This window comes from Caretta caretta, chromosome 4, assembly GCF_965140235.1.
Source record: "Caretta caretta isolate rCarCar2 chromosome 4, rCarCar1.hap1, whole genome shotgun sequence".
Lineage (NCBI taxonomy): Eukaryota > Metazoa > Chordata > Testudines > Cheloniidae > Caretta > Caretta caretta.
Genome location: NC_134209.1, coordinates 51896944 through 51923045, shown reverse-complemented (window position 1 = coordinate 51923045; position 26102 = coordinate 51896944). Strand labels below are relative to the sequence as shown.

At 39.9% G+C, this 26102-nt stretch overlaps 1 protein-coding gene across 5 annotated transcripts; it reads right to left on the bottom strand.

Annotated features, from left to right (window-relative positions):
- Positions 1-16222: 16222 nt before the first annotated feature.
- On the bottom strand, positions 16223-23409 carry SPRY1 (sprouty RTK signaling antagonist 1). 5 transcript variants are annotated; one of them, XM_048847622.2, is made up of 3 exons: positions 23248-23409; positions 22036-22509; positions 16223-18413 (listed from the first exon to the last, which is right to left on the bottom strand). In XM_048847622.2, exon 3 carries the CDS (start codon positions 18356-18358, stop codon positions 17396-17398), a length of 963 nt encoding a protein of 320 aa, XP_048703579.1. In that variant the 5' UTR covers positions 18359-18413; positions 22036-22509; positions 23248-23409; the 3' UTR covers positions 16223-17395. The 5 variants fall into 5 exon arrangements, with proteins under 5 accessions (XP_048703579.1, XP_048703581.1, XP_074983737.1 ...); XM_048847624.2 differs by lacking the exons at positions 22036-22509; positions 23248-23409 and adding an exon at positions 21721-22029; XM_075127636.1 differs by lacking the exons at positions 22036-22509; positions 23248-23409 and adding an exon at positions 20757-20774.
- Between the last annotated feature and the right edge of the window lie 2693 nt (positions 23410-26102).

Here is a 26102-nt window from a genome sequence, read left to right as displayed (position 1 = left end):
TTTATGTAACTATTCTTGATGGTACATGTAGAAGTGTCTATGCAAGCACAAAGTATTCTTAACACATTAATGCATTTTTTTAAAGTAACAGACTTTCACATGTAGCCACTGACGTTTTGTCCTTTCTGTAGCCAAGAAGGCGGCATACTAACGTGTCCAAATTCTCCCCTGATCATCTTCTCATTTAGGCCAATAGAGTCATTTTAGCAATCCTCCACTTTTAAAAATCAAATAAGAGGATCTTTGCCTGTGAGTTAACCAAATCCAGCAATTGGGAATGGGGAGCTGGTTTGCAACAATTTGCAACCATTGTTCTTCAGATGACAAGAGCACCCCATAAGTTACTGTGAAACAGGCCCCTGCAGCTCCTTTGAAGTACTTCAGGAATTGGCAGGAAAAGATTTCAGAATAGGAACCTGAAGTTGGAGTAAGTGTAGGAAAACAGTTCAGAATGTATGTATTAAACTAACACAGGAGGTTGGCATTTCACATCCTTTAAAGTTAAATTTAAGAGGGATAAAATGTAAGGGATCAAACAGAAGGCCCATTAGAAATAAGAGCAATCCAAAATGCAGTTGGCCAGAACTCCTGGATTTGGGAGTAGTCTTACCAAATATTATGGAAAGATTCACTCTCTCTGCAGTTCCACTAATAGTTGTCATTTCCCTAAGCCCCGTTTTCCATTGAATCTGTATGTTAATGTGGACAACCTTGCTTTATCTTGATCTCATCAGACTTTATGAACTGGATCAGTTCATTTTTGATTTTCAGAAGAGATTTTTTGTTTTTGTTAAGTTTAGGGCCAAGATTTTCAAAAGCAGTAGCCTAAAGTTAAACTCCTAAATCCATAGGATCCACTAGGCCTAAATAAGTGGCCTAATTTTTTTTTTATAAGTGATGCTCTCCTAGCATCTTGAAAATTGGACCATTTATTTAGATGCCTATATATGAATTTCAGAGCCTAATTTTAGGGTTCCATTTTTCTGTAATTCTGCAGCCAAAAAACTGAAGAGCTAACACATAGTATCTCCTCTTTTCATTTTCTAGTGCCTACAATACAATTCTACATGACCTTGACATAAGGTCTTCTGAGAGGCATTATGGTCGAGTGGACTAAAAGCAAGATCAGAATTCAGGAACTCCTGGATTCTAAAATTAGGTGTAACATCAAGGTAATGTGTAGCCTTGGGCAAGTAATTTACTCTCAGAATCAAATTCCATTTTGTGAGTGGGTGCACCTCCTAATAAAATTAATAGGAGCTATACTCACTTATGCTATGGCTGAATGTGACCCAGAGGGTCTGTTTCCCTATCTGTAAAATTAGGATAATATAATAATACTTACCTGCCTTATTGAGGTGTGGTGAGAATTAATTTTGTATATTCGAATCTCCTAAGAGAAAAGTAATTCTCAGTTTTCTGTTCACCAATGGTGAGATCATATATTTCTCAGAAATAAAATAATTTTTTGCAGGAGAAAATTAACATTTACCCTGAGAGGGTGAAGTAAAATGTTTGGCCCTAAGGAAGATATCTGCAACATACATAGAACATTAGGAAGCTTGGGGGAAGGGTGTGGGCTTTCATAATATTAAGTGGAAGAGTTATTGCAGGTCCACAGGTGGGGAAGGTCGTGGGTGCATCTTAGGAATGGATGCTAACAGAGAGCAGGGATCTGTGCAGCTGCACATCAATACATACTTAGGGATGACCCTGTTCAACCTGATGGGAAACTTTTATAGAATTTAATAAGCATGAAACTAATAATCTATAGAACTTTCTCTACAACACTATAGAATTTAATAGAGCATTATTACCTGCTTAAACTAACCTTAGAGTTCTATAGCAGGATACATGTGTCTATTGAATTGTATCAAATTTGACAATCATTTCTGGATAATTCAATTGTTCAAACCTTACTAAATTGCATTGGAGTTTTCCAAAAGGGAGGGCAGATACACATGTAATATTATTCCTATTTTATAGGTGGGAAAACTAAGGAAAATAGTCATACAGCAAAGTCAGTGACCTCCGCAGCTTTAGAACTCAGCCTCTAGCTAAGACCACTCCCCTCTCTCTTTCAGGTTTGCTGAGAGTGAACATCAGTACAGGTCTACTTCCCCCACTTCCACCAGCTGTTCAAATTGAGTAAGCCCCCAAAATTTAAAAAGATCCTTTGCATCCTTCTTTATCTTTTTGGTGTATTTTACTGCAAAGCGTCAAACATGTCTATCAGGTTATTGTGGTAGGAGGGTTGGTTAGAGCAGGAAGGAAGAAAAATAAGAGCAGTTTGTTACGTTAGACAATTTTCCACTCACCATTTAGATTTTAAGAGCAGGGAGCAGTAATGCTCATAGTGGAAGATCTCACTCTAATGAAATATTACAAAGTGTATTAAGCCTTATAAAAAACTTGTTTTAGAGTAGCAGCCGTGTTAGTCTGTATTCGCAAAAAGAAAAGGAGTACTTGTGGCACCTTAGAGACTTAGACTTAGTCTCTAAGGTGCCACAAGTACTCCTTTTCTTTTTATAAAAAACTTGGAAATATAAAACAAGGTTGTTTCTGACACACGTTGTTCCTGTCAAAATTTTTTCCCCACTACTTAGAAAGTTTGCATGAGAAAAAATGTTTTGATTTCGTCTGTTTCTGCTGCTAACTCCCCACTCAAAATCACAGTTGTGTGTTTGGTCACATCATTACACTCTCCACAGTAATCAGTACGGTACTCATACAAATAGAAATATGACTTCAGGTGGGTGAGTAACAGGCAAGAGCAAATGAATGTACATAGTCAATTCTCCAAAAGAAATCTGTGCTGCACTCTAAGGTTGCCATCTACACTACAGCCTCAAGTTTTGTTTTTAAACTAGTTTTGAACAGCTTAGCCCTATCATCCAACAGTGTTTAAAACCAGTTTGGGGGCAAAAGGAGGAGATGGGAGCAGAGTTTGAATGCGGTTTTCTAAACAGCTCCATCTGTAGTGAACACTTCAGTGAGGCTACTCATGTAAGAAAGAGAGTTTACTAGAATAGGCCTCAGTTTTTCATCTGGCCTCCAGTTTGTGCATGTGCAAAGTTTACAAGCATAGAATGTGCTTTTGCATGCGAGCTAATAACTACTCAATATGTGCTAACACCCATTTGCTCTGAAAATTGCACACTATCTGAACCAGACCAAGTCAGAGACCAAATGACAAGTTAGCACCAAATGTAGGCAGACTTCCCTGCATCCCTCCGTTTAATGATTTTTATTTTTTTCTGTAATACGAAGCCAACATGTCTGTTTATGGCCTGTAAAATATAAGGACAGAATTAATTTCTGTGTTTGGACTGAGGGTGAACATCAGAAAAATGTCGAAGTCTTCCCAGTATTGTTTATAAGGAGCCCTGCATCCAAAACTCAACATTTTTTCTGCATTTATATTTTTAGTGAAATTACCCTAATGATGGCAGGGAAAGAGAATGCTTCTCTCTGTTTTCTACTAGGTATCGGTGCTTCTTTATGTAATAGGGAAAGATATCTGTGTCTAATAACTAACATGCGGCAAATATAAACTTTTCTACTTAAAGATAAAAGAAAAGGAGTACTTGTGGCACCTTAGAGATGAACAATTTATTTCTGCATAAGCTTTCGTGAGCTACAGCTCACTTCATAGCTTATGCTCAAATACACTTGTTCGTCTCTAAGGTGCCCCAAGTCCTCCTTTTCTTTTTGCGGATACAGACTAACATAGCTGCTACTCTGAAACCTACTTAAAGATAAATTTTTAAAGGACCAGTGGCTCTCTAGCACTGAATATACACAAGAAAATATTTATTTGTCTTAAATAAACATCAACAAAGCATGAAAAGTGAGCATCTCATAAAACAGATAAAGAATACATTAAAAACAGTCCCTAAATCAAAAAAGCATAGTTCTCCACATTGCATGTTGAAATATGAAGAAATAAAATGAAGAAATAGACCATGTTTGCCTGGGCTTCAGCATTTTGAATAACAAAATGTAATGAATGACTAGTCTGGTTTTTTAATCATCTGTTGGGTTACTCAGTCAGGCATATGTTTGACCCAGACATTCAGTGCCACCTTGCTGAGACTAAGTCAGTGATTGCACCCAGAACACTACAGCACAGAATCTAAACTGGGAGGTCCATGTGTATTTCTACCTTCATCGGCTCTAAAATAAAAAAGTGCAGAGCAAACATTATCTATTGTTAATTACCTGTAAAGTAGGGCTTTAGTCACTTCCCCTGTTTTTAAGAGCTCTGAAGTGAAACCTAAAAGAAGCCACCCATTGTTTTCAATTGTGCAACAGCCAGAAGCAAATAGGGCTCAAATTGCAGCTCTGAAAGGCAACAGGAAATTGGCATACCGCTAATCTGTACTAAACTATTCATAGTAACAAAGGCTACATTCCTGCTAAAATATTCACCATTAGAAATCCAAGGCAGATCTGTTTAGAAAGGACCACAGAATAAATCTGTAGAAATAAAAGGTTTTTTTTTAAAATTAGAAGACCATAATGGGATCTGGCTTTTCTTTCCTGGCCCTGAAAGGAACATGTATTATTTATAGTTCTGCTTTGACTGTCTGGTGAGACTAGGTAGAAGCCAAATGATCAGGATCATTGCCATTTTCAAATAGTATTTAATAAACTAATATGAGGCCAACTGTCTATTACAGATGGTTTAGCTGGATCATATTGTACAAATGTGCCATATGATTAGAACTCCAAAAACATTTTAAATTTGTCTCAGTACGTTTGGATTACATATTTTCTAATTAAAAGCACTAATATTAATTCTAAATCAAAGTAATCAACTGCATAAAAAACATGATTACATTTAATGATATACACAACTTATTAAGACTTTAGATGAAACACTCAAATTTTAGGAAAAAGAAAAGGAGTACTTGTGGCACCTTAGAGACTAACCAATTTATTTGAGCATAAGCTTTCATGAGCTACAGCTCACTTCATCGGATGCGCACGAAAGCTTATGCTCAAATAAATTGGTTCGTCTCTAAGGTGCCACAAGTACTCCTTTTCTTTTTGCGAATACAGACTAACACGGCTGTTACTCTGAAACCTGTCGAATTTTAGGGTTTAGCAGGGCCCCATTTTTTCACCTGTATTTTTGAAAGATTAACCTAATAGTGCTTAAAACACAGGGCTGAAAGTCAGAAGATGTGGGTTCTGCTACAGACTTGTTACATGACTTCAGGCAAGTCACTTAAATTCCTTGAGCTTCAGCTTTCCCATCAGTAAAAGGGAAATCTATACCCACAGGAGTGTTATGAAGCTTAGTTAATTAAGAAATGAATCCATAAAGTGCTTTAAGATCATCAGGAGGTGGCAGATGTTACAATGGCACTGTATTTTCTCCCATTCTAGTAGCCTCAAGGGTAAAATTACCCATAATCGTGTATGGAAAACTTGTTTGCTGGAACTGCAAACCAGTTCAACTTTTACACTGAATATTACCTGCACCTGTTAATAGTGATAGACATCTGTGCAATTGCCTTTTTGAGTGCTTTCAGTCCAGCATGAAAAAACAACTTTAAAACTGGAAAAACGCACACATGAGAAGTCCTTTTCGATCTCCGGTTTTCTTCTTCGAACTCCAGCACCTGCTTTTAGAGAGGTCTTTTGTCTCTTGGCAGAGCAGGAGAGTGTTTTTAAACTATAAAGATATTACCTTATGTAAACTTGCTTGTCATTAAACCTAAACCCCAAAATCCAGGTGCTCCTGAACTTAGACAAAGTTCATATCCAGATCTGATAAACTTTACTCCTAGCCCTATCTTTATAAATGGGCCAAAGCAAAACCCTAAAAACTTCTCCAAGGCTTTGTGGCTGTGCAGGCCCATCTTTATTGTGATTCATCAAAAGTGATATAAACATTTAGAATTAAAAGAACAGGTGTCCTTAAGGCAACAATCTACAGTGCCACACAAAGATAATAATTACTTATGCTTCAATAGTGCCTTTCATTCGAAGGATCCTAGAAGCACTGTGCCTGCTGTATAAACACACATAACACTGAAATATAGTTAACCCTCAGACTGGAGAGGTCAGTCAACAGATACAGAACAAGGAAGCCGGAATGAGTGGATTTTGACCAAGGACAGCTAACAAACTTCACTATTAAAAATAAAGTATCATGAGATTTTCCAATATCCAGATTTAATTGAAGACACCAGGCTTTAGTCTCTTCTAAAAGAATCCTATATAGTAAACCATGTGGCTCTTCTGGGCTCAATTTTCACTGTGCTGCTTCCAGAGCTGGCAGATACAGTGGCATAAGGAGACGATGACATTAACCCTTCCGGACAAATTAGGAGTGATGGCACTTTGAAGAGGGACTTACCCAGTCCTCAAGTAGGAGGTAACTACAACTTGCTTTGAAAATGAGAATTTAAAGGTTGGAAAAGGAAATCTTTAAGGCACTGGAAGGATTAGTGGAGGGATTTCCAGGAAAAAGGGTTATTTAAATTAAAATGCCTGAGGTTAGAGCCATTGATTATGAAGTGGCATTGTATACAGTCAGCATAAGATAACATTTTTTTCCAAGTTTATATTCAGCATATTCCAGCTATTCAATACTTGGCTGCTAATACTTATTTTCCATTGTGTCACAGGTACTCAATGTTATAACCAAGAAAAAACATCTTAAGTATATACATACATCCCATGCAGTACACTGTATCTGAGCATCACACTTAGTAAAAACCATAGACTCATAGATATTAAGGTCAGAAGGGACCATAATGATCATCTAGTCTGACCTCCTGCACAATGCAGGCCACAGAATCCCACCCACTCCTGCAATAAACCTCTCACCTATGTCTGAGCTATTGAAGACCTCAAATCATGGTTTAAAGACTTCAAGGTGCAGAGAATCCTCCAGCAAGTGACCTGGGCCCCATGCAACAGAGGAAGGCGAAAGACCCCCACGGCCTCTTCCAATATGCCCTGGATTCCTTCCCGACCCCAAATATGGCAATCAGCTGAACCCTGAGCATGTGGGCAAGACTCACCAGCCAGATACCCAGGAAAGAATTCTCTGTAGTAACTCAGATCCCACCTCATCTACCATCCCATCACAGGCCATTGGGCCTATTTACCATGAATAGTTAAAGATCAGTTAATTGCCAAAAGCATGTTATCCCATCATACCATCTCCTCCATAAACATATCAAGTTTAATCTTGAAGCCAGATATGTCTTTTGCCTCCACTGCTTCCCTTAGAAGGCTATTCCAGAACTTCGTTCCTCTGATGATTAGAAACCTTTGTCTAATTTCAAGTCTAAACTTCCCGATGGCCAGTTTATATCCATTTGTTCTTGTGTCCACATTGGTACTGAGCTTAAATAATTCCTCTCCCTCTCTGGTATTTATCCCTCTGATATATTTATAAAGAGCAATCATATCTCCCCTCAACCTTCCTTTGGTTAGGCTGAACAACCCAAGCTCCTTTCATAAGACAGGTTTTCCATTCCTTGGATCATCATAGTAGCCCTTCTCTGTACCTGTTCCAGTTTGAATTCATCCTTCTTAAACATGGGAGACCAGAACTGTACACAATATTCCACAAGAGGTCTCACCAGTGCCTTGTATAACGGTACTAACACCTCCTTATCGCTACTGGAAATACCTCGCCTGATGCATCCCAAGACCTCATTACCTTTCTACACAGCCATATCATATTGGCGGCTCATAGTCATCCTATGGTCAACCAATACTCCAAGGTCCTTCTCCTCCTCCATTACTTCTAATTGATGCGTCCCCAGCTTATAACTAAAATTCTTGTTATTAATCCCTAAATGAATGACCTGACACTTCTCATGATTAAATTTCATCCTATTACTATTACTCCAGTTTACAAGGTCATCCAGATCCTCCTGTATGATATCCCAGTCCTTCTCTAAATTGGCAATACCTCTCAGCTTTGTATCAGCCACAAACTTTATTAGCACACTCCCACTTTTTGTGCCGAGGTCAATAATAAAAAGATTAAATAAGATTAGTCCCAAAACCGATCCCTGAGGAACTCCACTGGTAACCTCCGTCCAACCTATAGTTTAACTTTCAGTATGACCTGCTGTAGTCTCCCCTTTAACCAATTCCTTATCCACCTTTCAATTTTCATATTGATCCCCATCTTTTCCAATTTAACTAATAATTCCCCATGTGGCACCGTATCAAACATCTTACTGAAATCTAGGTAAATTAGATCCACTGCGTTTCCTTTGTCTAAACAATCTGTTATATTCTCAAAGAAGGAGATCAGGTTGGTTAGGCACGATCTACCTTTTGTAAAACCATGTTGTATTTTGTCCCATTGACCTCTATGTCCTTAACTACTTTCTCCTTCAAAATTTTTTCCAAGACCTTGCATACTACAGATGTCAAACGAACAGGCCTGTAGTTACCCAGATCACATTTTTTCCCTTTCTTAAAAAAAACACCATTCTACAGTCCACTCAGAGCTCCTTGTGGTTGAACGAGATACTAGTTCAACATACAAGTTCAGTGTTCTAGGGCCAAATTAATCCCTGGTGTAAATCCAGCCATTTCAGCTGCATTATACCAGGGATGAATTTGACCCATCATGCAGATGAATTCTGTAAGTGGTTATAAAAACAGTAATACAACTGCAGTGCCCAAAAAACTCAGTCAGGACTAGAGTTCCATTGTGCTAGGTGCTGTGGAAACACAAAGAGAAGGGCTCCATGAAGAGCTAACCTCAAATTCTTCCACACAATATACTATCAAAAGGGTTAAATGTTTGTTTTAATAATTCATATAACAGTGTACTGATGCACTACAAAACAGAGTAAGCTTGCAGTGCAAGACATGGGTGGTTACACAAACATACCTTACAAAAGTGCACAAGCATTCTGAGTGAAAATATCTGGTTTCTTCTCTTAGAAAGAATAGACATTTAAAATAATCTGACATTTTCAAAAGTTGAGATAGGTAATATTGTGGAATATAATGGCCTTTTTATTTACTTGAAAGCACAGTTTATTTCAGTCATACAATACTGGCTGAAGTTTAATTCCAAATACCCGAATAAATCAGGGGGATTACAGACAAGGGGTGAAATCCAGGCCCCAGTGAAGTCAATAGTTTTGTTTTTGTGGATACAGACTAACACGGCTACCCCTCTAATTCTTAGTTTTGCCACAAACTTCAATATGAACAGGATTCCAGACTAGATATTCAAATCTGGCATTTAATATTTAATTCCTCTGAGGCACATTTCCCTCATACTTCCATTTTTTTGGATCATGCATTCTTTGGGGCAGAGATTATCACTATGTGTTTGTTCACCACCTAGTTCAAGAGGGTCCTGATTAGGGCCTCTAGATGCTACAATAACAACAATGAATGAATCCTAAGAAATAATCTGTATAAAAGTAGCATCGCATTCTTGCACCCAAGTTGAAGCAACAGTTATCGAGTCAATTCTCAAAAAACATTACCTGAATTCCAAAATGATCTTTGTTTTATACACTCCAGTAAAAATACACAAAAAGACCCAATTTAAAATTTTTTTGATTAGCATTAAATAAAAGATGCAAGGAACCCATGTCATCCTTGGTTTTTGTGTAAGGCTGGGTTTTTTTGGTTAGTTTGTTTGTTTTGCAGGAACCCTGATCTTACAGCAAGCTTATTGCAGAGAATATTTTAAATTTAATGGTGCACAATGGATTTGGGAAAATGGAAAGAATGATAGCTCTCAGTTTGTGCTTGTGATTTTGATAAAATATACATCGATTTTTGGCACAATTTCACTCAATAGTTCTGCTGTTAGTACATCCGGCACACTGTCCCAATCGGGGGGGGGGGGGGGAATTGACACATTAAACGTAGCTTCATCTCACTTCTATGCATCATTCACAGATGTTCTTTTAGCAGCCTAATGAATTCATTTTCCAGATGAAGGACTCACGTCGGACAGTTGTACTGATAGACCAAAGTACATACTCCAGGCTCAATGTAAAAACCCTTGCCTTTGCCACCTCTGCTCTGGCACAGGAAATAAGGTGGGAAGCTACCACACCTAGTAAGGAGAGTAGTTTTAAATTTATTCCCCCCAAAAATGAAGGCTGCTTAAAGGGGACTTCCAAAGAGGAAAGTTCACTGGAAGAACACTTGCCAAACCCATGATCCTGTAATACATGCTATCTGTAGTCATGTGATACCAGGACGGGTTTTATTCCTGTTTCTTGGGAGAGACAATTACCACAACGTAATATTCCAGTTAGAAGAAAGAAAACATTAACTAGTCGGGATTCCTCAATGTTCTGAGGCAACAAACGTAGCAAAATAAGGGATAGAAAAGTATAGGGGAATCCTGAATACTCCAAAACAAATCCGATACTTGGTTTACATCATCCCCATTAACGTAAAACAAATTAAAACCCTCTTAACAGCTTCTCTTTATTACATTCAACAGAGCTAAACCTCTCCCACCCTTCACCACTAAGTATATACAGACTCGAGAGCAAGTGGCTTTGTTAAGAATTATCCAGTTTGACTAGTGTCTGACTGGACAATGTTAGAATTATTGTTATGAGATTGCTTTAATAGCACCATCACCATCTCAAAATACTATCCCTATCTATATCTCTCTCTCCAGCAGGTATTTACCTCTTCATTTACCATCCAATTGCAAAACTCTTTGAAGTCTCTCTCATCATAAGACTTTCAGGACATTTTCAAATAAAACAAGGCTGGAATTTTAGTTACAAAAGTCTCCTTCCATTTCTTCATCCAAGACCTTGTGCAGTACATTTCAGAACCCCACCATGCCAAGCAGGTGGTTGCCTAGTTTGAATATACCCAAGCTAATATGACTGGGATAGTCACTCAGCTGAACTTCATACCTACTTACTGTACATCAGTTTATGATAGAATTTTTGTTTTATAACAATTTTACAAACTGAAATCTGTCATATGAAGGATATTCTTGCAGTATAATTAGGCTTGAAAGGATTAAATTTTTTCCAGTAACTCTTGGTAAACATGGATTTTGCCATACACACACAAGCTGATGAAAAAAATATTTCTATTGGTAATTGAAATTTACAGATAGACAAAATAAGAAAAATGCTCCTTGAAAATTTATTAGAGTTGATTTAAGGGTATTTACTTTGCATATTTTGGTGTGATGGTGAAAATTTGTGTTTTAACAGTTAAAAAACTAACTTTCTGAATCCCAACATCTACTGTCATGAAAAAATTGTTTTCTGACCTCCCCATACTTTCCAACAACGGTGAAAATTTAAACAAATCGAAAAAATGCTTATAAATAGATACTATCCCTCTAAAATTATTAAAAAAATAAAAATTGAATTCTGCCAAGCCTAACTACATGTGCAGTGTTGTCATAGCTGTGGGGTCCCAGGATATTAGAGACAAAAGGAAGGTGAGTGACGTAATACTTTTACTGGACCAATTTCTACTGATGAGAGAGACAAGCTTTCAAGCACCACAGAGTTCTCTTTCTCTTGTCCCTTTCCCCAACAGAAGTTGATCCAATAAAAGATCATAGAATCATAGAATATCAGGGTTGGAAGGGACCCCAGAAGGTCATCTAGTCCAACCCCCTGCTTGAAGCAGGACCAATTCCCAGTTAAATCATCCCAGCCAGGGCTTTGTCAAGCCTGACCTTAAAAACCTCTAAGGAAGGAGATTCTACTACCTCCCTAGGTAACGCATTCCAGTGTTTCACCACGCTCTTAGTGAAAAAGTTTTTCCTAATATCCAATCTAAACCTCCCCCACTGCAACTTGAGACCATTACTCCTCGTTCTGTCATCTGCTACCATTGAGAACAGTCTAGAGCCATCCTCTTTGGAACCCCCTTTCAGGTAGTTGAAAGCAGCTATCAAATCCCCCCTCATTCTTCTCTTCTGCAGGCTAAACAATCCCAGCTCCCTCAGCCTCTCCTCCTAAGTCATGTGTTCCAGACCCCTCATCATTTTTGTTGCCCTTCGCTGGACTCTCTCCAATTTATCCACATCCTTCTTGTAATGTGGGGCCCAAAACTGGACACAGTACTCCAGATGAGGCCTCACCAATGTCAAATAGAGGGGAACGATCACGTCCCTCGATCTGCTCGCTATGCCCCTACTTATACATCCCAAAATGCCATTGGCCTTCTTGGCAACAAGGGCACACTGCTGACTCATATCCAGCTTCTCGTCCACTGTCACCCCTAGGTCCTTTTCCGCAGAACTGCTGCCTAGCCATTCGGTCCCTAGTCTGTAGCTGTGCATTGGGTTCTTCCGTCCTAAGTGCAGGACCCTGCACTTATTCTTATTGAACCTCATCAGATTTCTTTTGGCCCAATCCTCCAATTTGTCTAGGTCCTTCTGTATCCTATCCCTCCCCTCCAGCGTATCTACCACTCCTCCCAGTTTAGTATCATCCGCAAATTTGCTGAGAGTGCAATCCACACCATCCTCCAGATCATTTATGAAGATATTGAACAAAACCGGCCCCAGGACCGACCCTTGGGGCACTCCACTTGATACCGGCTGCCAACTAGACATGGAGCCATTGATCACTACCCGTTGAGCCCGACAATCTAGCCAGCTTTCTACCCACCTTATAGTGCATTCATCCAGCCCATACTTCCTTAACTTGCTGACAAGAATACTGTGGGAGACCGTGTCAAAAGCTTTGCTAAAGTCAAGAAACAATACATCCACTGCTTTCCCTTCATCCACAGAACCAGTAATCTCATCATAAAAGGCGATTAGATTAGTCAGGCATGACCTTCCCTTGGTGAATCCATGCTGGCTGTTCCTGATCACTTTCCTCTCATGCAAGTGCTTCAGGATTGATTCTTTGAGGACCTGCTCCATGATTTTTCCAGGGACTGAGGTGAGGCTGACTGGCCTTTAGTTCCCAAGATCCTCCTTCTTCCCTTTTTTAAAGATTGGCACTACATTAGCCTTTTTCCAGTCATCCGGGACTTCCCCCGTTCGCCACGAGTTTTCAAAGATAATGGCCAATGGCTCTGCAATCACAGCCGCCAATTCCTTCAGCACTCTCGGATGCAACTTGTCCGGCCCCATGGACTTGTGCACGTCCAGCTTTTCTAAATAGTCCCTAACCACCTCTATCTCCACAGAGGGCTGGCCATCTCTTCCCCATTTTGTGATGCCCAGCGCAGCAGTCTGGGAGCTGACCTTGTTAGTGAAAACAGAGGCAAAAAAAGCATTGAGTACATTAGCTTTTTCCACATCCTCTGTCACTAGGTTGCCTCCCTCATTCAGAAAGGGGCCCACACTTTCCTTGGCTTTCTTCTTGTTGCCAACATACCTGAAGAAACCCTTCTTGTTACTCTTAACATCTCTGATATTACCTCACCCGCTTTGTCTCTCTAATAAGCCTAAGCATAATATTTCAAAGTAAAATTATCACCACAGAAGAAACTTGGGTTTTCTAATTAAGGGAACAGTACCACTTATTTATGCTGTAACAACACCTGGAAGCAAAATGGGTGGGCCCCACTGTGCTAGGTGCTACACAAACATATAGAAAGTGGCAGTTCCTGCCCCAAATAACTTACTGAATCCAAGACTGGACTGAGGTCTATTCCTATTCTAATCTTATTAAGATCCTGGGTGCATTTAGCATCATCAAACCTGGGCTCCCTTTCAACAAGTTATGCAAATGGATTAAATGAAGACTGTGTACAATGACAATATATGAGAGTATACTTTGAAACAAAAATATAAACTAATTAGCAAAGGGGAAATAACCTCAATTGGCGTATACCACTTCAAAATAAGACTTAACAGCAAGAGGTTATTCAAATTGTGGAGCTTCTCAGGTACAGCATTTAACACGCTTTTGTCTACTTGCTCATTTTTTACTACTAAAAACGCATTTCCCCAGCCCTATATGCAACTAATTGGCCCAAAGCATAGACGTTCTCAGACTGTGAGGTGTCACAGATTTGTTAGGTATGAAAAACCTTGCACTCTGAAGGATCCCACAGTGCATCACAAAAATCAAACATACATTAAGGATGCAAAATATACCAACTAGACAAAAAGGTATCACTCCAATTGCTTAAAGGTAGCCACCTCTGGCATGAAATGTGGCAACTATTTAACAGTGCACCACAACTATACATACTGAAGTTAGAAAACTTAATTATATGGAAGAACTGAATATTTTCAGGGAGAATTTTCCTTGTAATTTTCCCAGAGTTAGTCAGTAAGAAGAGTGTTAATCTTCAAGAAACCAAAAGGCAAAATAGCTATCACAGATTGTGTTCTGTATCTTGAAAAGCATGATGAATTGAGACACAATGTACATGGATCCTTTGTTTTCAAGCAGGCTGTATATTTTGTTTTTTTGGAAGTCCAGAGCTAAGAAACTACAGCTATGAAAAACAAAGGATTCAGACACAGATTAGTGAAATAAAGAGGATTACATAAAAATAACAAATATGAGACTAAAACTGTTCAACATATATTAGATTGTCACAAATTATGAGACTAAAGCTGCTCAGTCTTGACTTTGAATGTTGGCATATTATTGGGCAAGCCGTTGTATCAGACCAATGGCAGTTGTTTGACAAGGAGTTCAGTATCTTAAAAACTGTTTGCAGCTCATTGTTGGACCAAATTACCAACGAAAAAGAATAAAAAAAATTAAGTTCTTCCCAAAATATTGTTCTATCAGCTTTGCTCTACCACATGCAAAAAACAAAGAAAATATTGGTAAATATCTCTATGTTGCCATCAGACAAATATCTGTTAAGAAATCTGATCATGTAAACTTGTCACTTCTCAGTACGGTGCTGGGGTTATGCTGGTGCACTCAAGAGTGGACTATCACTTTTATACTATAAGAGAAGCATATTCTTGTTGGTCAACCAGAAGTTATAATTCCGTATACTTTATTGTCATAAAAGCTGCACACTTCTTTCAACAAGAGATGCAACTCCTAACAACATTTTAATGACTTATAGCTTTTACACAAACTTCTTATTATACCCAGGGCTCCAACAACAAAAGACACTGAGGAAGTCAGTGCTGATACACTTAATTACAAGAGCCCAGTCTAATCAAATTTTCTATATTCTGAGGGGATATTGATAAAACAATTTAATTAGAAGCCAAAGCGACAAAATTTGAGAACTCATTTGCAAAGTCTGATGTAGTCTCCTGAATCTGAAATTATGTTTTTTAAATGTGCCGTTTCTCTGGCCTTCTACATTATGAACACAACTTAGAGTATACCAAGCCAATACACTGCTACTTAAACAACGAGGAGTCCGGTGGCACCTTAAAGACTAACAGATTTATTTAGACATAAGCTTTTGTGGGTAAAAAACCCCACTTCTTCAGATGCATGGAGTGAAAATTACACCTGTATCTGTAATTTTCACTCCATGCATCTGAAAAAGTGGGGTTTTTATCCTCGAAAGCCTATCCCCAAATAAATCTGTTAGTTTTTAAGGCGCCACCGGACTCCTCGTTGTTTTTGTGGATACAGACTAGCACAGCTACCCCTCTGATACTTGATACTGCTACTTAGATTCTGCTACTAGGGAGGACTTGAATCGCACCAATGGAAGTGGGAGACTCTCCATAATCCTAATGCAAAGCCTATTTCTGACCACTTAAATATGAATGAATTCAGCAAACAGCTGTGACACCTATATTACTTTCAAGAGAGTTTAAATTAGAAGGAACGGGGAGGTCAGTTGTGGTTGGGAAAGTCAAATTACAACAGGGAAAAACAACAACTTAGGTTTCCTGAGCGAACAGACTTCACCAAGACTATTTTTACCCCTCTACTCTTGCTTTTTCTGCATGTTAATTTGATATTCTATAGAAAACAATACAAAAAGAATTATTCAAGTGAGGGGTCCTTGTCTATAGTTGCATTTCCAGAATGCTCTGATAAATACATGTGGCCTAAACGTCTTGGCAACATCAAGCAAATTACACACATTCAATTTTATTAAATATCTCATTGTGAAAACTCATTTGATAATGAATTTTCCACACCAGAATTAGGCAAACAAGATGAACACATACTAGTGTCTTCACAGTATTGGTTATTCAACCACCCCGACAGTGCACAAGGAGAAAAAAAAATAGCAAGACACTTATAGCAATATGGACATGGAAATCATAACACAACCTACCAGTATATTAAAATGAAAAACTCAAGAGACATTTTCATTAATTAATATATTTTCTGCATTATAGTTAACATATGTACTTTCTTTGTGTCACCCTTATTTTTGTTAAGTATTGATATTTTGTTATATTCAGACATGAGTACATTTTTCAAACAGTCCTTTGCAATAAATATCATAAAATAATAGAGATTCACATAATAAATATTCTTTACAATAAAAAAAGTTTTAAACAGACTTTTTGTCTTAAAAATAGTCAGAATTCAACTTTGTGTTTTATACATAAAATATACAAAAAAAAAAGACCACAATTTGTGGCTAAGGCAATAAAACATGGAACACATTGAAGTTATGAAGCACAAGGCAGAGCTAAATTCACTAACCAAGAGAATAAGTGAAGTGTTAAAGATCCAGGAAAATTTAGGTAACTTAATTCAATGACACCTGAAAATTATTCAGATATGCAAACACCAACTTTAACATCAGTATCAAAAGGATCTCAATGACCACAGAAACATGGGGAAAGAGGTGGAGTGGGTGATGTCCTTCACAGATTTGAAAGCAAGAGAAACAGATGAACAAATTGCAGTCATAATGTCTCCAATGTGAAGATCTATATAGTGAAGTAAAAACCAAAACTACATTTAAAAGAAAAAAAAAAAAATGTACCAGCCAGGCCAGTCTCTGGACTGAGACAATTCCAAAGAGGGTTGGGAAACAGAGGGAAAAGCAGTATTAAGTAAAAGACAGCCTTATATTTTCTACGGTTCCAAACCCCTCAAGATTAATCCAGCTTGCTCATTAAATAAGGTAGAATTATTTCTTGGAACCAAAAAGACACACAGTTGCAGAGAACAAAAGGACACATTGGGGAAGTTGTTTGCAGAGCAAAGGCTGCAGAGAAGCCCATTAGCCCTCACTGCCTCTTTCATGTATTGATTACTTACAAACCTAAGAGGCCCTGTCAAGCTGAGGAGCCAAACGCAGGCACACGGTCCATGCTTACCAAAGACTGAAATAAACATGACTGAGTAAAATACTCCACACCTGTCTGAGTTGAGAGAGGGGATACGAAGGGTGCAAAGGAAAGAACTTGGGTACATAAAGTGGAGAAGGAAGGGGAGGAGGGTGGGGGTAAATCCCCACACCAACAGAAAACTAGCCACAACCTGAAAGCAAGTGTTTGAAGAAGTGAAATCTCCCTCCAAAATTATGAGGGCTTCCCCTGACTCCGAGACGGGCAGCTCTCCAGTTTACAATAGACAGTGTTGGAGTTCTTACATCGGCAACCAGGACGATTGATCCGGTCATAACACCCTCGACACAGCTTCAGGCATCCCTTAGCAGGAGGATAGCAGAGCAAGCAAGGCAAAAACAAGGACATTGCTCCCATGCACAGGTACCTAGAACAGCAATGTGCCTGGGAACAAGAGCAGGGATTATCCGCATACGAGTCCCCTTCATCATCATTGGAACAGTGGTAGAAGATCCCTTTGATCAGGCACATGCAGGTGCTGTACTCCACCATGCTCTCTGCAGAGCACAAGCACTTCCTGTTGCAGGCCAAACAAGAAGGTAAGGCCCTCGGGTCTGTGCACTCACCACACTTGCACTTCCCACATTGTTCACAGATAAACTTGTGCTGCGTCAAGTCCTCTTTCAAGGGACCCTTCAGATCATCTACCATCAAAGATGACTGCTTGGGCTGCGTCCGGATTGTCCTTTCAGATCTGTGGCTTGAACCTGGCCTAGATAGGGGCGATCTGCCCAACAACCCCTGCTCTGAAGAAGCACTGCTGTTGCTTCCAGAACTAGCCGCACTTCCAGTGCTAGTCGATCTGCTCAACACAGGAGCCCTGGCGTTATGTTGGTGTGCCACGGGTCCCAAGTGGCTGGGTCTGTGCTCATAATTATTATTCACATTAATTGGTACAATTTCATGAGTCCTTTCATGCTTTTCTTGTCTTGGTGCTGTCCGGGGACCAGACTTTTTCACCACAGATGGGCCTTCGGTATACTCATTGCTGCCCCTTATGGCCTTGATCTGGTCCAATGACAAGATAGCTGTCGGCTGAATTTCTCTTTCATAGTCCAACCTTTGCCTGCTGTCCAAGGAAGGCTGCTGGATTACAACTAATGAACCGCCACTGCCATGTTGACTTTGGGGCTCCATCTGTAGTGATCTCTACTTCTGGCATTCAGTGGGAACCTGGCATGCATCTGAAATCCTGAGAAAAAAAAGTTTAAAAAAAGAGAAATCAAAGGTGAAAAAGGAGTAAGTCACAGGAAGCTTTTAAAAATAAAAATGTCATGGCAAGCCACAAATTGCCCTAACCACTTGGTAATGATCTCCTTCAGCAGTGGATTACAACAATGCTGAAGACCTGGCCAAAGGCCAATTGGGGAAGGGGAAGGAAGGAGGGAGAGAGGGTGAGGAGTCTGGGTCTGGCATGACAGATGTGGAATGTAAGAGGAGACCCTGTGCCATTTAAAATCAGAGCTTTTTCCATTAAAAACAAATAAAGGAAGTATTAACCTGTATGTTTAGTTGGCAAGGTATGGGAAATAAATGCCTCTCTCGTTACTGAACAGATCAGCAACAGTAATACTGAGTACTCCAAATCAAGTTAGATACCTGAATGAACAGTATCAGATTTATATTCTGCATAATGAAATTTGCACAAACTCTTGCTTTTCTGTCAGTCTGTGAATGCTGTATCATAAATGTACTCCAGTACCTGCCCTTGCCTTAAGCTTATGATCCATCTTTAAAACGAAACATGCATCCATTAAGAAATCCCTAAGTAAATCCGACAAAAATGTCGGAAACTGAAGGATATTCCCCAGTAGAAAGCTCACAGGTTCCAAATAATGTAACAAACTCGTTATTAAAGTAAGACACCAGATGTAAATAACAACATGTTATACAACAGCTCTCAAGTGTTTTGAGACTACAGGGCTGGGTGTGTGGGGAGATGAGGTAGTAAAATAAAACTGGAACACATTTATGTCTTCTCATGTACCTTTTCTCATGAAAAAATAAATTAAAAAATACATCTCAGTTTTCACAAGCTACTCTAGGGAAAAAAATTTTAATTAAAGCTCTTCAGACTAATTTTGGAAGATAGATAAAAATAAAACAAATGTAACTGGAGCTATTTATTCATTTTTACATCTTTTTGTCTCAAGTTACTGACACAGACTATTGCAATGTTGATTTGGACAATTCTGCAAAGGGGCTGTACCTATATAAAATGTAATGGGGGGGAGGAGGCAAGGAGGGCAGATTGTTTATACATCATTGTAGTGATCACAAAGCATCGTGGGAAAACAAACATTTACTTTCCTGCACCAACAGCTAACGGAAGATTTACTCCCCCCAGCCCCACAAAAAAGTAAAATTGCATACAATCATGTTTTTCCTTTTTCAGTCTGGAATACATGCCAAATCAACTTATCCAATAACCCTGGAAAAAGTAAGTTTGTCTTGCATATCCAGAGCATATTTGACATGGAGATATTCCCAATTCAAGAAAGAAAAAGGAGAGAGAGGATGAATACACAGGGGAGGAGAAGAGCAAAAGTACACCGAAATCCTGTTAAGAGACACTGCTTCAATAGGCAGTTGTAGAATTTGAAAAAAAAAACAAAAAAACTACTAACTACTTATCTCAAATTTACACTGGGGCATAGAAAGCATTAAACAAACCAGAGGCCAAAGGTCTCCTTTTATGCTTAAATATCACCTGTGTAGGACCTAGGGTTTTAAGATTACAAAACCCCACCCCTATTCAGTCAGTCTTTATTCATCCCACATAACAAGGCTCTTCTTTTCATAAATCTTAATATGAGCACACAAAGTGCTAGGGATGAATGAACACAGAAAGGGAAAGACATACAGCTGCAGAGATCAAAAGTGGGACTTTCAGGGGAAGAATGATTACACTATTTTTAAAAGAGTAGGACAAGTGCCATCTCTGAAAAAAATGCAATATTAATAAAACACTCAGACCGACAATACAAATTACAAAAAAGAAAGACAAAAAAAGGCAGCTGCACACCACATAATAGTTTCTGATGGAAAGAACCAAATACCCCCAACTGCAAATAAGATCTAAAAATTACTTTTTCCAAAAGGTAAAGCAAACAAAAGTGTAAGATCCCATTTTTTTGTGCCCAAGCTCAGAACCACTGCAGATTTTAGCACAATGTACAGTATGTCAGCATTTCCTCCAAACCAGTTCTCCAGTTCTCCCCGACTGCCCCCCTTTTTTCCTCCCGGATCAGCTTCAAAAAGACAGCATCCCCGTCTGAATAAATTCTACAACCATCTGCATGCTGCGTTTTAACTTGCTCTTGTTTGATACACAGAAAGGTGTGGGGGGAAGGAAGCAAAGTATCGCCACACTTAAAGCTACGGTGGTGGAGCTGCGCCCTCTGCAATCTGAGCTGAGTGAAGCGATGAATAAATAGTTGACGGAGAGGAAGGAAGAGGAAAAAGTTATGAATGAAAACAAGGGCTTTTTCCCCCCTTTTGCAGGAGGAGGGGAAGAGACTGAGGTTACCATTACCTCAGGAGGGCGGACTTTCCAATACTTAAAGCTGCAGCGTCCTCCCTCCCTCGCGCTCCCCCTCCCTCTGCCTGTGCCTTTCAAGCACAGCACTGAAAGGTCTGGGTGTGCTACTATGTGCACAGGGGGTTTTTTTCTCCCTGTGGGCTTTCTGAGGGAGGGGGAAAGGAGGGGGAGGGGAACGTTTCTCTCCTCTTATCCCATCATTTTAACCTCCCGACCTCCACTGCCCTGCCAAACCTGACCCAGAATTGGAGGACAGCTCTCTCCTTTTGGATTCATGAGTGCAGTTTTCAGAAAGCTCTGCTCGGATGGAGCATTTTGCTAGGTGTTTCAATGAAGCGCTTAAGGTCTCACTTTAAACATCCCCCCCCTTCACAGGACTGTCAGGCTGTGACTCTGAAAGGACCCCTTCTCCGCTCCACACACCCCGCGTTTAGCCTACTAGTCCCTTGGCAGAGTGTCCTTTTAACCACAGATCAAAACCAACCTCCGGTGAAGGACCTACACCACGGCTTCCCACCACTCTTCTCCCGCGATCATTACGGGCTAACTGGGGCACAAGGTTTTCACACCCACCCACCCGGTCCCAGCCATTAGCAATGCACAGCCCAGGTTTGCAATGATCTCTAAGCCATTGATTCTAGCCGTCCCGCCCCTCTGCACACTCAAGCCTGCTCCCTGGCCAGAGCAAGTTCAGAGCCCCAGGATTAAAACATAACCCTGAACGTCAGTTTAAAAACAAAAGAAAACAGGCCCACATGAGCCTAAGTTGGACCTCAGCACCAGCACATGGCTGGGAGCAGCCTGATCTCCCCTTCCCCTGGCCCACAAGATTAAGGGGGGAAATGCAACGGCACCTGCTAACTCCTCCAACTCGACACGTGCAAAAGAAGGCGGCTGCAGGCAGAACCCATCGTTTTAACCCAGCTGAGTAAGAACGTGAACGTAATTAAGGACTTACTTATTTCCAAGAAGTCACTAATGGCAAATCCATTTAAAACCACCACACTGGAGATCCATAGGGCAGCGCAACTGTTAAGCATTAAATGTTGGAGAAGGGTGGGTTTCGTTTCCCTCTCAGAGGAGACTGTGGCCCCCCACTCTTTTTTTCCAGCCCTCTTTTGGTTGGAGAGGATAATTCTTCCGTATTTTCTCCTCTCTGCAAAGCACACAGAGATCACCAAGTCCTATTCACCGAGCGGAGGGAAATCCACTTCTACCCCCCTCCCCCCGCTCAAAGAAACAAACATTCAACGGTTGCGTTACCCTAACTCACTTGTTCATTGAGTGGGCACAATTCTCTTGAGAGAAGTAAATCACTCGGTGGTGGGATTCCGAAGGAAGCAATTTCTCCGGCTGCAAGTCTGTCTCTCTCTCTCTCCTGTTATAGGTGACGACAATCAAGCCCCTGCTGCAAATACTTCATCTCAAGCTAGTGGAGGATAAAAATCGCAAGATGCAGGCACAATCGCTGCCTGCAGACGCCGAGGAGCAGAAGCAGCTACAGAGTTACTTGCAGTAGCAGCAACGTGAAGATCTCCAACAAGATACAGAACAGCAAGGAATACAGGATTCCTCCTTTCTTTCACCGACTTCGACTTTTATTTCCCTTCTCTGACTGGGATAGTCACACGAGCCCTCCACACTGAACTTGCGTGGTGCACAACGTCCCGGAATCCAGCTTTGCTTCACCACATGGTCCTGCTGCAAGCTCTCCGACCTCCGTGCAGCCAAAGTGCAATGCGAATGCCTAGAACAAAAAAAGAAAAGAAAAGATAATAATGAAGAGACACTTATTTTCAAGCCACATCTACAATAACTGGAACTACTTCCAAGCAAGGGAGAGGCAGAAAGCAATGGCTCTGTCTCAGAGCTCTCTGCAAACTGCCATGTGCTTGCTGTTGCTGTTGCAGACTGATTGACAGGCTTGGAACACAGTCAGCATCTCAGTCAGAAAACTAAAATATAATGCAACTCTAGACACAAACTTCTTGCATGAAGTGCTTTTAAAACTCCTTGGCATTTCAAGTGGAGCAAACAACGTTCCAGCACGCAAGAAAGAAATCTCTGCATTAAACAAGACCGACAATTCAAGGATGGCACAATTACTTAACTGGAAGTTGTACAATTGCCAGCAAATTGTAACTGGCTTTACCTATTTTACTAGAGAATTCAAGAGAATGCTCTTCTGCCTATAATTCAGCATAGTACGTATATAAGCATTTCATGAAGTTAACTTGTTGCAGAGTTAAACTGCAAAGAGGCAAATAAAAGTCCATCACTATGCTCTCTATGAAAGTATTAGCAGTAAAACAGCATTTCAGTTAATAATACAAATGTTATTTGCATCTGGCAAAGCAACCATTAAGCTTAGACCTTAAAACAAGAGATTAAAGAGACCCCTTCAGTACAAGAACAAACATTAAGCACCTGATCGGTTCTTAAACGTCTTCAAAAAAGGAGAGTAAAGAACTCTGCTTATGCTTACCTAATACAAAGATTAAAAACTGCTTCCCAAAGCACATTTGAAGTAACTGGAGCTAATTTCAACCCAACCAGTATAGACACCAGTTGCTCACTGTTGTCTGCTGCTATCACTTTGCAATCTGCTATGGCTTTACTGTTGCTGTTACAGAGTAATTCCAGCTCTGCACAGCAGCATTTCAGCGCTGAGCCCCCGCCTCCATCCTTAGTCACGCCTCCAATGATGTCAATGTGTCACTCAGAAAGCTTTCCTGAAATCCTGGAATGGATTTTTCTACAACCGGGCAGCCATTTCTTCATTCAGTTGCAGGGGCAAATCTCAAGGTTTACTTGCTACCCTATGAAAATATGTTAACATTATGGAAAGTAATACAAGATTGACTCTCACACACATACATTTATTATCTGTACCAATATCTTATCAACTTTAGGGGGGTCTAGGTCATGATCTTGCAAACACTTACATGGTCCCATAAACTAATTAGGACCATTAATTCTTGAAAGTTAAGCATGTCTTTAAGGCCACAGCCCTGTAATACTGTCAAAATCACACTAGCCTAGGCACAAAACCTACTCACTCTTCTGCCCCCCCCCCCCAATATCCCCATCAAAAATTAGCACTTGCAAATCTGTCCACTTCTCTCACAATCATCTCTCTTCTTCCCGAGATGGGCCGCAAGGCTACTAACCTCTCTACATTCAAAGAAGACTCATTTGTACTGTGACATCAACAAGAATCTAGACCTCTGATAATGACAAGATTGAGGGGTAACTGTGAACGGTTTACATAGTTTAGAACAACCACCAAACAAAGAAATCCTATGTTATCAAACACTGTATTCTCAAGATGGGATCAATCCCTGCTCTAATCACTTTACTTGTGCGTTTTACCTCTTTGCCGTACCATTCTTTCATGGCTGTCTTATATTTTTAGGGCCCAGTCATGCAAGCTGTTCCTTGTGGGCAGACCTCTGTGCCCACACACAATCCCATTGAAATCAGGGGGCTTAGCACAGGGACAAGAGGTCCATTCTCACAGAACAGCTTGCAGGATCAGACCTTAGTCAATGAGTCTATTTAGATGAATAAAGTTAATCACATGCATAAGTGCTGGCAGGAGCAGGGCCTCTGAATATAAGCTCTTTGAAGCAGTGAGTCCATGCCTTCTTTGATGTTTGCACAGTTCCTAGCATGTTTTGGACTCTATGGGAAAAATTAATTATTATTATTGTTCAAGGTTGAATTAATCTTATCCATTTTAGGCCAAATTCTGAAAGGTGCTGAGCATCCACAACTTGCAATGAACAAAATAAGAGTTGTGAGTGCTCAGCGTCTATCAACATCGTCGTCTATCTATCGGAATGAAAGCAAGAGGTTATCAGCTTCTACAAATTGGCCCAAAGTAATTGAGTACTTTTCTAAAATATATGCATCCATTTTATACTTAAGGCCATACACATACCGTGATACTTCTGCACCAATTCGAGTAATATGATAGGAATTTTGTCAATCAAGGTGTTTTAAATTGATTTTACTCTTCCAGATGGTGGGAGATACGTTTTCCTGACTTTATCATTTTCCACTTGGCAAGCATGTTTTTCCCATCATGTGTTTTGAAACGATTTCAACTGTTTCCATCAAAATGCATCCATTTCTGCACCAGTATCATTCTTATATCTTGATTTTAGTAAGCTTTTGATACAGTCTTACATGACATTATCATATGCAAACCAGGGAAACGTGTCTAGATGAAATTAATACAAGGTGGGTGTACAACTGGTTGAAAGAGCATATTCAAGAGTAGTTATCAATGGTTTGTTATCAAACTGGGAGGACGTCTCTACTGGGGCCTGGCGGCGGTCAGTTCTGGGTCCAGTACTATTCAATATTTTCATTAATGACTTAGTTAGTGGAGTGGGAGTATGCTTATAAGATTGCAAATGGCAACACGCTGGGAGGTCTGCTAGCATTTTGGAGGACAGGATTAGAATTTAAAATGAACTTGACAAATTGGAGAATTGGTCAGAATTCAACAAAATGAAATTAAATAAAGAAAAGTACAAAGTACTTCACTTAGGAAGAAAAAATCAAATGCACAACATACAAAACCGGGAATAATTGGCTAGGTAGTGATACTACTGAAAAGGATCTAGAGGTTATAGGGGATCACAAAGTGAACATGAGTCAACAATGCGATGCAGCTGAAAAAAAGGCTAATATCATTCTGAGGGGTATTAACAGGAGTGTCATATGTAAAACAAGGGAGGTAATTTTCATGCTCTACTCGGCACTGGTGAGGCCTCAGCTGGAGTACTGTGTCCAATTCTGAGCTCCACACTTAAGGAAAGATGGGGACAAATTGGAGGGAGTCCAGAGAAGTGCAACAAAAATGATAAACGGTATAGAAAAGCTGACCTATGAGGAACAGTTTAAAAAAACCGACATGTTTAGTCTTGAGAAAAGAAGACTGAGGAGGGACTTGATAATAATCTTCAAATATGTTAAGGTCTGTTATAAAAAGGACAATGATCAATTATTTTCCATATCCCCTGAACGTAGGACACAAAGTAATGGGCTTAATCTGCAACAAGGGAGATTTAGGTTAGATATTAGGAAAAACTTCCGACTATAAGGGTAGTTAAGCTCTGGAATAGGCTTCCAAGGGAGGTTGTGGAATCCCCATCACGAGAGCTTTTTAAGAACAGGTTGGACAAACACCTGTGAGGGATGGTCTAGGTTTACTTGATCTTGCCACAATGTAGTGGTCTGGACATTATCACTTATCGAAGTCTATTCCAGCCCTACATTTCTATGATTCTATGATAATTGCCATCACAGTTGTTGGGACAATGTGTTACT